We start from the raw sequence: 12637 nt of genomic DNA on the forward strand, positions 1-12637 counted from the left end.
TATCATTCAAATCCTTCGCTGCCTCTCACTCCAAACAGCAGAATCTCACACAACACTGTTAAAGAAATAGGAAAAAGAAAATTATTAGTTCACCGACTGTCATTCCCGACTTAGTCATATTCACAATTCACAAAAGACGGGACGCCTGTCAGTCATTTCAATCGCTTGCATCATGTCGTGTCAAGGAAATTATACTTTTATTGCACAAATAAACACAACGAAAGAACATTTCACAGCTGCTGCATTTCAAAAAGAAATCATTTCATGCAAGAGCGACATTCTTTAAATCTTTTAAATCACAATATTGGCAAGTAAATGTAACGGTTTCAGCTTCCTCTGTAACAAAAACACACAATTCAGAGCATATTGCACATTTAACACCGAAAAAAAAAAGCTTTTAAAATTTTGAGGTTCATCTTTTGTGTAGCACAGTTACCACAAATGATTTCAGCACTTGATAACGCACAACGTTTTGTCCAGGCACATTGAATACACAGTAAAGCCAAGTCATTTTTTTTTACTATGTGCAGAGTTGTTGTCGCGTACACAATAGAACAATAACTATTAAATAAGTCCCTTCCAGGAACTGGATGGCAGTGATGGAGTTCATCAGTACGATAAATAAAGAGTTCAAAAAGACAAACTTAGTCAGGGCGTGTTTTTTGCTCACATTTACAAAAACACCAGCTTTTTGCAAACTAACTTTACACTTGGACAAGCTAAATAGAGATGTTGAACCAGCAACTCATTTTGCTTTGTTTGGCACATGAATTCATAAATACAGATAATGTAAGAAAAATGAAGTTTAATTTCTTTCAAACGAAAAATTGAGTGAATACCATTTGCCCGGTTAGAATTTTTACATCATGAATTGTCATGATGTCATGATTATTAATTCATTTTCCAACGTTTTATCCATTATGGCGGTCACATCCATTGTGGGGACACCCTGGACAGGACACCAGGCTTTCGCACACAACAACACACAAACATTCACACTCATAGCTATGGACAATTTTTCCGAAGTTCCCAATCGAACTCTGTATGTTTTTGGACTGTGGGAGGAAACCAGAGTAAAACCACTGAACACAGAGGTCACAAGTTCTCTCCCGACCTGGGATCTAACCGGCAACCTTCCTACTGTAAGGAACCACCGTGCGCCTTCTCTCATGATTAGTTAATATTAAAGGAATATAACGGTTGTAGGTTCGCTAACTGGTTGAAGAAACCTGCAGTCTTTCCGCGTGGAGTTTTTCTGTCCTCAGGTTTCCTCCCACAGTCCAACAAAAGAAAGCCTTGATAGAGATACTTAAGTTGTGTATTGAGTGTTAAGTGGTCGTGTTTCTTTGTGTACCCTGCTGTTATTTTATATTAGATGGTTACTTGTTCAGGGTGTCTCTCGCCCAGAAAAAAAATAATGGGTATAACACGTTATGTCATGACAGAGCTCAGTCATCTAAGTCATCGTGTAACATCAAAACTGGTTTGAAAATGGAAAACCGGACCAATAGAAAAAGAGTCAAAAGGTCCAAACAAAACCTCTTTTCTGGCTGATCTTTTCCCTGGTAGTTATCAGGCGTCCACATAAAATCATTAAAATGGAATGTTCCAGGCCTGTGTGTACTGCTTTAACAAAAATAAAAAGGAAGAAAAGGAAAAAACTAAATATTTCACATGCAGATAAAAGGGAGTCTTTTTTGTGTACCGCTGAATCAGCATTTCTCTGTATTTCTTCCATTGTTGTGAACCTCTTGGAGGAAGATGCGACACTTCTGTTTTCAATTGTCTGTGTGATTTCAAAAGATAGTTTTGTGTGGATGAAAGGAATATCTGACACAAAATCTTCATTTTCCATTTGGTGTAGAAGCGTTTTTTCGAAGATGAGGTTAACACTGGAGTTATTTATATTCAATGCAGACACGGATTTCCAGAAGATCCGTCTCGAGCAGACAAACATTATAATGATCACAGAAAACATCCATCTGGTCACTTACGTAAAATTCCACTTCTGTAATGATAGCATAGATCTTCATAGACGACTCCCACATGTCTCTAAGACTCTAAGTTAGGTTACCCCAAAAATACTTTATGATGATAAATTCCGTCTCTTGTGAAAGCCAAGAAAAAATAAATAGATATGCTGCCCCCTTCTGTCATGGAGGTGTAACAACTGGAACCATAGCTTGCATCCTGAATATCAACAGGAAAGTGAAACTGCTCTTTTCTTTGTGTTGTTTTTCTATCGCTGAAAATGTCTGAAACTCTCTTTTGTTTTTGTCAAAGAAGGTGTGAATGTTTATGACCCGTTTGGCATTCGTGAGGGGTCTTTCTGTTGCACAAAGCACACCATAAAACGTCTCATTAAAAAATAGACACTGCTCAACAAAAGGGCTGCGTACTTCTGTCTATGCACCAACCATTTGTCAGCTCTCATTTATCTCCTTTAAACACACGTTTTGATTTGTTTTTCGCCCTCCAGCAGTGAAGATCGTCCACCTGAATATAAACTCAGTCAAGTCCTCGGGGCGTCGTCTTCAGTGAGGAATGAAGGCTTGATGTCCAACTTCACTCTCTGTCCATCATGGAATTCTTGAAAAAACACACAGACACGTTATTTACTGAGCGGCGTCAGAAATATTTTACAGTGACAGTCGGAACAAACCGCTGCACACCTTCTGTTGTGCAATGAGGGATTTCAGGGTGTGCTTTTGAGGTACAGCACCATTCCTGTTGGTTAGATCTCACTGACTGCGATGATGGGCCTTGTGACACTTCTCACGCTGTTGCTGTCGGTTTCCACTTCAATGTCTACGTTGTGGCCTCCAGAGGTGGTCAGCCGGCGAGGGGACTTGTTTGTCATGTGCATGAGGCAAGTCTCGGATTTGGTGGCGTTGGAGTGTCGACAGCGTCTCTTTAGACCCTGGTTGAGATGGATGGTAAACAGACCGTACGTGATGGGGTCCAGGCAGGCGTTGAAGAGGCCGAATATAAAGAGCATATGGGTGAGCGAGTGTGACACCGTCTCCTCCATCTTCTCCGGGAACAGCCAGTACCAAAGGCCCAGGAGGTAATAGGGAGTCCAGCAGATGATGAACGAGGTCACGATGACGATGCTCATCTTGAGAGTCCTCATGCGAGCTTTCGGGATGTTGTTGTGGGAGCGCCGCAGATGGACGTCTCTTGAAATCACTGAGAGGGGGAAAAAAAAGAGACTAATATTAAATGCCATTTCCTACAATCATCCTCCTTGTTTCCCATCAAACAGCTTCCTTGAATACATCGATAGCCATCCAGAATTCGCAATGAGATGTCTTGTGTTCAATCAGGCAAAAAGAAAACATGTCATTCCATTATTCAGTGACCCACCTGCTACACATGACTGCTCAAATGCAAGACACCAAAGCTTGACTTCGATTGTGACAGCTTCTCGTCACCCTCTGGAAAACTCCTCAAATGCATTTATGATATACAATAACTGACTGAATCGAGAGTTAATCGCCTTCACTCTTCTTTTGACAATTCAGGTCAGAACTCATCACAAGGTGGACGTTACAGACCAGAGTACCACGGAGGTATATGGATGTTTTAAAGTGCGCATTTTTGGACGAAGATGAAGATGATGACAACGGACCGTCAGTCGCTTCTTTAAAATGAACATACATTTTTGCCTATAACTATAAAAAAAGAACGGATTACTCTAAAATAAATAAATAAATAATTCCAAACCTTAGACCTTAATAGACATGAGAGTGAGTAGAAAATGAGTGAAGTTTTGATGAACTATCACTTTAATTTGACTCACATATACTAAAAGCAGCTCTAGGTAGTTAATATTTTTGTACTTAAATATTTTCATTAAACTTGTGATGACACCCGACTCATATACCATGGCTTGAGGTGTTTTGTGTCATTTTTATTTTCGCTGTAAAAGTGGTGGTGGTGGTGGGGGTGGTGGGGATTACGGCACAAAAACAAAGTTAAAGTTATGTTATATACATCCTTCATTCAGACAATGGTAGTCTGGAAACAGAAAGTTGGTCCAACTGCTGCAAACCGGGACATGGCAACTTTTGCAAAGGGAAATGTGGTCTCCCGTCGAGCTTAACACTACCACTGTTGTCCACTGGTGTCACTTATACAAGTCTAGACAAATAATTTAGTTTCAGAAAAGACACAAATGAAGTTCGAATTCTGTGTAAAATAATCTTTCGATTAAGGTGAGAAAAAATACACGAGTTTCTCGTAAAAAGAACATTAAAAGCAAATATTTTTCATTTTATTTTTATATTTTCTCTATAAACAAGTCATTCATACTTTATTTTTCTCTTCAAATATAAAAAATAAATCTGTTTACTTGTTTAAAATTACCTTCTTATCGGAAAACTTTAAAATACTTACTTTCCTCAGAGTCTGGCTGAGGCTAAAATCCTCTTTTCACTAAAAAAAACACATTGATTTGTCCGCCCGTGTCCACACAAACGTGCCACGGAGGATGAGCTGCCACAACAGTTAAATTTTAAGTGGCCGGGTCTGTTTGAGCGACAGAGGCTTTATTTGCAGAGGAGCAGTGAACCCGAGAGGAATTAACAGGTGAATCATCTTCAGGTGTGAGGGCAGCGGGCTTTATCTCAAGGCTGGCTGATGAAACTCAAGTCACAAAAACTCTGACGTCTTTGTCAGAGTTCGTAAATACACAACAAAGCTGTGATAATGTCTTTTCAAAAGAAAGTTCTGCAGCATTAAACTCTCTCTAGATAAAAGGAGCCAGAGATTTTAGGTATTTTTCTACCTGATTTCTATCATAGTCACTTATCAAAGTCCAGTGAGGTTTTTAAAGTTTGTACTCAAGCGGCACCAAATGTTTCTGCTGAAGAAGTTTATTTATTAAATCTTTTAAGGTATTTGGGAGATTCAATATATTTTTAATCAGATCAAGTTTAAGGTTAGAAGCATTGATCTTAACAGCCGGACATTATTACTACCCAGAAGCACAAATATTTAAAGCACATTCTCAGTTATGTAATATAATTTATGTGGTGGAGATGCTTAAACTTAAGACAAGCATGCTACCTGACGTTCTTGATTCACATTACCTGCAAGGTGTGAAGCTACTAAATATTTTTCCAAATAGAAAAAACATCTATCTATCATGTTGACACAACAGTTGGTTTTTGGTTAATTTATTCAAATAAGAATCTTTAAAAACCTTTTCCCAAAACAGTTTCTGATAAATCCACAAGCTGCTCTTAGAAAACCTTAAGAAATGGTTTCCCTAGTTCAAATTTGTACTAATTGTGTTTCAATTTAAATTGTGTTGATGCTCTTTTTCAGTTTTTTCAAAACGTTTTTTTTCATGCTTCTGTCTTCAGTGTGAATTTCTGAGGGTGATGGAAACTAGGCGTGGTGTAGTACTTCACACATCAATCGACTCGGCCCTGGAAAAATCATCTGCGAGAAATGTTTCAATACGGTTCGAGGTAAGCCAAGGTCTGGTCCAGTGTTGTGTCTTCTTGACTACTGCAACTCTGCTCCTGGCTGGTCAAAGCTCTGGAGCTCATCCATAATGCAGCATTTCTGGTCAATCCAGGATAGATTCATAGTGCATTTCAATACCAGTTTAAGTCGCCCTCGCTCACTCACCGTGAGCCCCTTTGGCTACCTTTAACCCTTTAGGACTTATGGCATGACGTCATCATGCGCAGAGTGAGAGGAAGATCGTTCCAAAGCTTAGGAGCAACAGCCTGGAAGGATTTCTCTCCTCTGGTCCTGAACCGTGTGCGAGGAACCATCAGTAGATTCTGATCCACAGACCTCAGAGCCCGAGCTGGGGTGTAAGGCTGGATCAGATCACTGATGTTAGGTCTGACCATGACTAGATCTGAAAGTAAGAACCAGAATTTTAAAGTTGATCCTGAAAGAAACTGGCAGCCAGTGAAGAAATTTAAGGATCGGAGAAATGTGAGTTCTTCTACTAGAGAGGGGTGGCCAACCCGGTCCTCAAAGAGCCGCAGTGGGTGCAAGTTTTTTGTTCCAACCGATTAAGCATGCCCAGTTTTACCAATGAGGTTTCAGCTGAAACAAGCAACACCAGACTGACAATCAACTGATTACACTCCTAGGACACCTGATTGGTGAAAATGTGTCCTCTTGAATGGTTGGAACAAACACCTGCACCTCCTCTTTGAGGACCGGGTTGACCACCCCTGTTAAAATAGAGCGAGTCTACTGACTCCTTCAAGAAACATCTCAAGACATTTTTATTCGTGCAGGCTTTTTCCTGATTCTCCTGTGTTGTTCTCTGTGTTATCTTAACCTTTTAAGTATATATTTTATTGGGGATTGTTTTGATTGTTTAAGCGCTTTGTGACCCTGGTCTGGAAAAGCGCTCTACAAATATAAATTACTTACTTACTTAAGATGGCGGCTCAGAGCAAGTAATGATAACATGTTTCAACAAAAGGAAGTAAATTTCGCATCCAGTGGACAGTAGTGTTGACAGTAGACTGGAAGTTCTTGCGATATTTAACTGTTGATGTTTTTAGACATTTTTAATTGTGTTGTTTTTGGACCACGATTTTTGAACTTGATTACTCTGAAAACAATCCCAACCCTTAGTCGCTTGAGGGTGGGTAAAAATAAGTTTAATTTGATTTTTTGGTGAGCTATCACACACTAACACTCCTCTGCTCCTTTCAGAACTTTCAGTCTGCCAGAGAAAGGATCAGTACCCGTGAAATACTTAAGACCGCAGTTCATCCTCTCGACTCAGCGTCAACCAACTTTGCAGTAACCTTTACTGACAATGTTGTTTCGAATGGTGGAGTTCACAACTTTTTGCTGAACTTGACTCAATAAGATGGCTCAGCAAAGAGCAGAGAACTGTCCAAAAAAAAACAACTTTCGGCGGCTTGAGACTTTCTTTCGTTTTCCATATCCACAAGGATGACAACATGCTTGGTCGGTGGGCTGCACTGCTACTCTGTATGCCGCTTCAAAAGCTTCGACAAGCCTGTACCTCGTGGAGACCTGATATGAGATGAAATAAGAGTGCATCCCCTCTGGCAGAGGAATATTTCCTGCATAATAAAGTGCTGGCTTCAGTAGTCATGCGGAGAAAAGTCCGGATTTTGCAACTTGATTTTACCAATGAAATTGAAGATTAGAATGGTGCGACGACGAGCCTCAAAATTTAAACGTTTAAGAACTTGCACGATGATGGAAAAGCTGCATCTGGATCTCCCAGAAGAAGACCATAGGAAATAGAGGTTCAAACCCCTGCTCAGTCACGTTACAGCTCAAATTCTTTGCAGACAGATGATACACCCGAAATGAAAAATCTCGCAACCTGTTTACTGCGGGTGGTTTTGGTAAACAGCAGCTGCTCTGTTTCCAGGCACGCTCATGGCAGAGCACTTCAGAGTTGGGAGAGGAAATTGACTTGTTTGTTTCGTGATGCAGCTCAAAATTTTCTTCTTCCTACGACTGCTTCTCTGGAAGCTGAATAATTGTTTTTCTATTATATTAGTATTTAATTTTTTTTTTACCAGCGACCGATGTGAACTTACGTCTTAATTATAATGGTGGATTTATGCTTCCTTTCACCCATTTTGTTTTGTGAATGCATCAGTTGACAATGAACAATACAAGCGGATGGCACCACTAATGTGTAGTGCAAGAGTTCCATTCTGCATTTCCCTGAAGAGCTTTGCGGCATGAATGCTCAACGACGAACACGTCCACTGAATGTGGGAAGATGATGTGTAATAACATGTGTCTGTAATTTGCTTGCTAATGAGCACTTGATGGGGTCAAACACTGCTCCCATTTACATATAATTCATAAAAACTTTTTTTAATTAACCTTTTATTCAAGCCATTCAATTCCAATGAATAGTTTTAAATGGTAAAGAGGTAAGTAGTGAAGTGCTAAAGTAAAAAAAAAAAGACAAGGTTCCAAAAAACAAAAAATACATTAAAGAATTGCCGTTTTCAGGGAACAAGACATGGATTAACAACTTTCAGCTGTTATGCTGTAACAGAGGTTAATCAAGCCTTGAAAATTGGGCTGTGTCTCAATTCGCGCACTTCTCCGAGTGCACTGGTTTATAGTACACATTAAGATAGTGCAAGTACTTGGCCAAATATGGACAGGGTAATACTGTCTCAAATCAAACAGTACAAACTTACCAGAAATGACTCGACAGCTTCTTCTTCTACTTTTTAACACTGATCGCAAACGGAAGTTGGAACACTAGCAACGACACTTGACAGCACTTTTCTCCTATTGCAACAAGTTATTAAGTTGTGTTGAATTGTGTTATTATTGTTGTGTTGTTTTGTGGTTAAAACAAAAAAAAGAAGTGTTTTCTGGAGACATTTATGCCGGTATCTGCTCTGAAGATGCATCGTCAGTGACGTAGCTTCAGTTAAGCGTTGTTAACGTCACTAAGATGGCGGCCGTTGAGGGTGGAAAGTGTCTATCGATCCGCACTCAATTCTCTGGACGCTCTGAGTTTGATCTGCAGGTCACATCAAAATTTCCTTGCTCTTTTCAACTCCAATCATGGGTAAGTGGCAACCGGATGTGATGTATTGTTTACAAAGTAGTGTTACGCAATCGGGAGTTTGATTATTGTGTTGGATTTTTAAATTTACCCGATGCTTTGTACGTTTCACTTCCTTTGTGGTGCGATCGCGGTGGAATAACTTTAATTGACTTTAATGTGTGAATTGCTGAGACGAATCCAGTGGAAATTCGTTTTGTTTTAGTGGTGCCAAAAGCATTTTGCCAAGTAACAGTCGACCAATAAAATTGATGAGTAGTTCACAGACGTCCAATGTCATTTTGTGATTAATCAAGTGCACTTTTACAACTATTGTAAATGAGTCATTGATTGTACTCGCCCTCATTAACATGGACAATACTAGAAGAAAACATATGATGCAGCTTTTAAGTTAGTGGTGATCACTCTGGCGGTTAAAGAAGGAAATATAGCTGTCGCTCGTAATCTTGGGATAAATGAATTGATCATAAGAAGGTGGAGACCTCAGGGCGAAGAACTGAGCCAATGCAGAAAGATGACAAAAGCTTTCAGAGGTAATCATGGCAGAGGGCCAGAAACTTGAAAACTTTCTGGATGACTGGGTAAACACACAGAGGGCAGGTATATCTGCTGTGCAGATCAGACTGAAGGCTAGAGCAATCGCCAACGAAGTAGAATAGAAGATTTTAGAGGTGGGCCATTGTGGTGATTTAGATTCATGAAACGAAAAAAGCCATTCCGTTAGGGCACGCACGACTTTGTGTCAGCAGCTCCCTGCGAGGAGAAACTTGCTAACTTCCACACATTCACTCAAACAAAGATAGCAGAGAATTACATCGGGCCAGATGAGATCATAAATATGGATGAAGTACCTCTGACGTCAAAAATAAAAGATAAAAAAAAGGTGACCTGTCCATCACATTGAAAACAAGCGGCCATGAGAGAAAACATTTTACCTGTGTTCTGAGCTGCACATTATCGGGTGTAAAGCTTTCACCGATTTTTAAGCAGCTGACAAGCCAAAGGAATAATTTTTAAAAGAAATCGTGGTGAAAGTCAATAAGAAAGGTTGGGTGATTGAGAGCCTATTGAGGGATTGGCTCAGCGAGTGCTACGCAAACTGACCAGGAGGCTTTTTTCGCATAATGATTGAGTGAAAGCTACCATCAAGTGCACAAACTTAGCTGTGATTCTTGGGGGCACCACAAAGTATCTGCAGCCACTGGACACCAGCGTGAACCGGGCATTTAAAGTGGCGCTGCGTGAAGAGTGTGAGTCTGGGATGACGAGCGGCGAGAAATCCTTAATCAAAAACAGGCCGCACGGGAAGAGCATCTTTAACTCAAGTCTGCCAGTGGATCCTAAATGTGTGGAGCCGTGTCCAAACATCAACCATCACCATCAGGTTTTCGAAAGGATGGACTGCTGGGGGATGAAGAGGCCGGCGTGCGCTCAGGTGACTGAAGTGAGTGAACAGATCCAGCAGAGCTTTAATTCGGACACAGAGTTAGAGGACTTTGAGGGTTTTAGTGGGCAGGAGGACGATGAAGAAGGCGATCAGTAAATGCGCATTTGCAAAGATATTCGTTCTGTTATAATGTTTGTTTATGTTACCAAGAGGATTAAATAAAAAAAAAATTAAAAAAAATCTTCCCGTCTAATATCTTTCTGTGTAAATATCTCACATAATAAATTGTTTTTTTCTTCTCTGTATAGAAATAGTTTTCTCTTTCATCAGTCACTTATGCCGTGATTGCGCGCTTGAAGACAAATTCTTCACATCAGGCAGGTGTCGCAGGCAGATCGACGTCTCTGCACCTTCTCAGTGTTGGGTGTATTTTCCTTTGGATTTATGGGATTTCAACATTGATCGCTTCCTTTCTTGGATGTCTGTTGGACATGAGCATTGGGACTTTGGGTATTTTTTTCTTTGGGTTGATCGCGGGTGTTTAAGTTGTGTTTTTCCTAAAGAACTGTGTATTTATTCCTCCGTCGTGGAGCATCTTTTGTTCATTAATTAAAAAGTTTCCTTCAGAATCAGCTTTGGTGGGTGTTTTGTCGTTTTGATAAAATAACTGCTGTCACAGCAGAGCTGTCATTGAGTCCGCCCCTTGATAATGTGTGTGTGACTTCCTCTCGATAAGTCATTTGAGACAGTCTGTTACAATAAGAAGATATCACTTTTTTGAGCACATTTTTTTTATATTACAACGTGGGATATATGCAACTCATGCGGCTTGAAGAAGTACAAAATGGATTTTCTTTCTAAAATTAAAGCATGATGCTTTTAATCCGGTGCGCTCTGTAGTCCAGAATTTATGGTACTTACAACCCTCTCTGTCGGCATAAAAGTAGAGTTGAAACACACACATTTGATGAATCACAAAAGATAGAGCACCATGCATAGGCAATATTTACTATCTAAGGTAAAGACCCCCGAGGCTGGAAACATATATAAAAATGTTGCAAAGTGGTTAATATGTCCAAGAGAAGGCCACACAAATCATTGTGGATAAGATTAGTAGACACATAACTAGTTCCATGCCAATAACACAGAAGGGCATCTGTAAACAAAACAAAAAAACAGGGAAGCAAAACACCAGCTGTTGGATGACAGAGCGGTCATCCGAGTCTGTAGAACCAGACAGACCAACCTGTGCACTGCCTGGATTGATTACAAGAAAACCTACAATTTAATGCCAAACTCTAAAATTCTGCATTGTCTGATATTGTACAAGGTCAACATGACTCTCATTGCATACTCTATAAGGTAATGAAACTTCACTCCTGAGTCTAACTTTAGCCATCTACACATGTATCCATCAAATGTTGAATACTGTACATCAGGACTGCAGCAAGAGTTGGCACAACGTCCGAAAAAAAAGTCTGGGCAATTAACAGCTATGCCTTACCGGTGATAGGATACCCATCTAAAATAATAATCTGGCCAAAGGAGGAAACTAAGGCCACATATGTTGCAGTCACTCCACCCCGATTCCAGGATCCAGAAGCTACACACAAAGCGTAAAGAAGGGAGCCGAGGGTTTGTGAGCATAAGAACCACTATTCAAGATTAACATCTAAATCCCATGACCATTTCAGGGAGATTGCCCCAAGAGATAAAGCGCTTAGTGAATGTCTCAAACAATGTAAACTGACAGAGATGGAACTCATTATGAAAGGCCTTGAGCACCAGAAGAAAATGGGCCATATATACCATAAATCAGGCAAGATCCCGGGTCCACGGTGTGAAAAGAGGACCCTACAATGGTCCAGGTCTAGATAGGAAGAACCTTCAAGATGGTGGAGAATGGCCGAGCCAAGGTGGGACTTCCATATACAGATTGACAAAATGGTATGGACCATCCCGCCAGGCTTTGTGATTGTGGATAAGCAGCAGAAGAACGCCATTCTGGTAAATGTAAAAAACATACCAGCATAATCCAAGCTCTCAATCTTATTTTTTGTTGCCATTACTGATTGTACCATTTTAAATGGAGTAAGAAACCAGCAAAAAACCCAAGTTTAAATATTGATTGAAAGGTGTCCGGGGACAGCCATTAGGTTGGCCTTTAGTTCAGAGTCATCCATCTACCTCTGTTTGTTTGTGGACTGTGGTAAAAGATCAGAGTAAACCAACAAAGTACAGGGAGAACACAAAGAAAATGACAAACACCCACCATTATTGAATGGAGGTAATCACAAAACTGATGATTGCAGTGATGCTCCCGAGTGGAATAAAGCAAACACAGCAAAACCCAGTTACTGCGGGGGGACAGCCATTGACTATTTCTGTACACAGTGAGTAGATGGAGTAAGACAGGAGCTTGATTACATCTGTTGGTTCCCACAATCAACATGCGGGTGAGTAACTCTAATCATTCAGAGAGTAATTTCAATTAATCCTCATTAGGTTGCGCTGTACATGCATTCGCCTCATGAACTTAATAGTTAATTCTGGGTTCTAACTCTCCTCAGGAGGGTTTTCAACCAAATACAGTTCAGCATTTAAGTAAGTAAGTAAGTAAGTAATATATATTTATATAGCGCTTTTCGAGACCAGGGTCACAAAGCGCTTTAACAATCAAAACAATA

The 12637-nt window shown here is 40.2% G+C and overlaps 1 protein-coding gene across 1 annotated transcript in view; it reads right to left on the reverse strand.

Annotated features, from left to right (window-relative positions):
* Positions 1-2734: 2734 nt before the first annotated feature.
* Positions 2735-12637, reverse strand: part of gnrhr4 (gonadotropin releasing hormone receptor 4) — a 51301-nt gene continuing 41398 nt past the window's right edge. Inside the window, exon 3 of the mRNA XM_087797073.1 lies at positions 2735-3189. Within this exon, the coding sequence (XP_087653199.1) occupies positions 2735-3189 (455 nt within the window). The remainder of the gene's footprint in view (positions 3190-12637) is intronic.

This window comes from Callionymus lyra, chromosome 8 (genome assembly GCF_982586985.1).
Source record: "Callionymus lyra chromosome 8, fCalLyr1.hap1.1, whole genome shotgun sequence".
In the NCBI taxonomy this organism is placed as follows: Eukaryota; Metazoa; Chordata; class Actinopteri; order Syngnathiformes; family Callionymidae; genus Callionymus; species Callionymus lyra.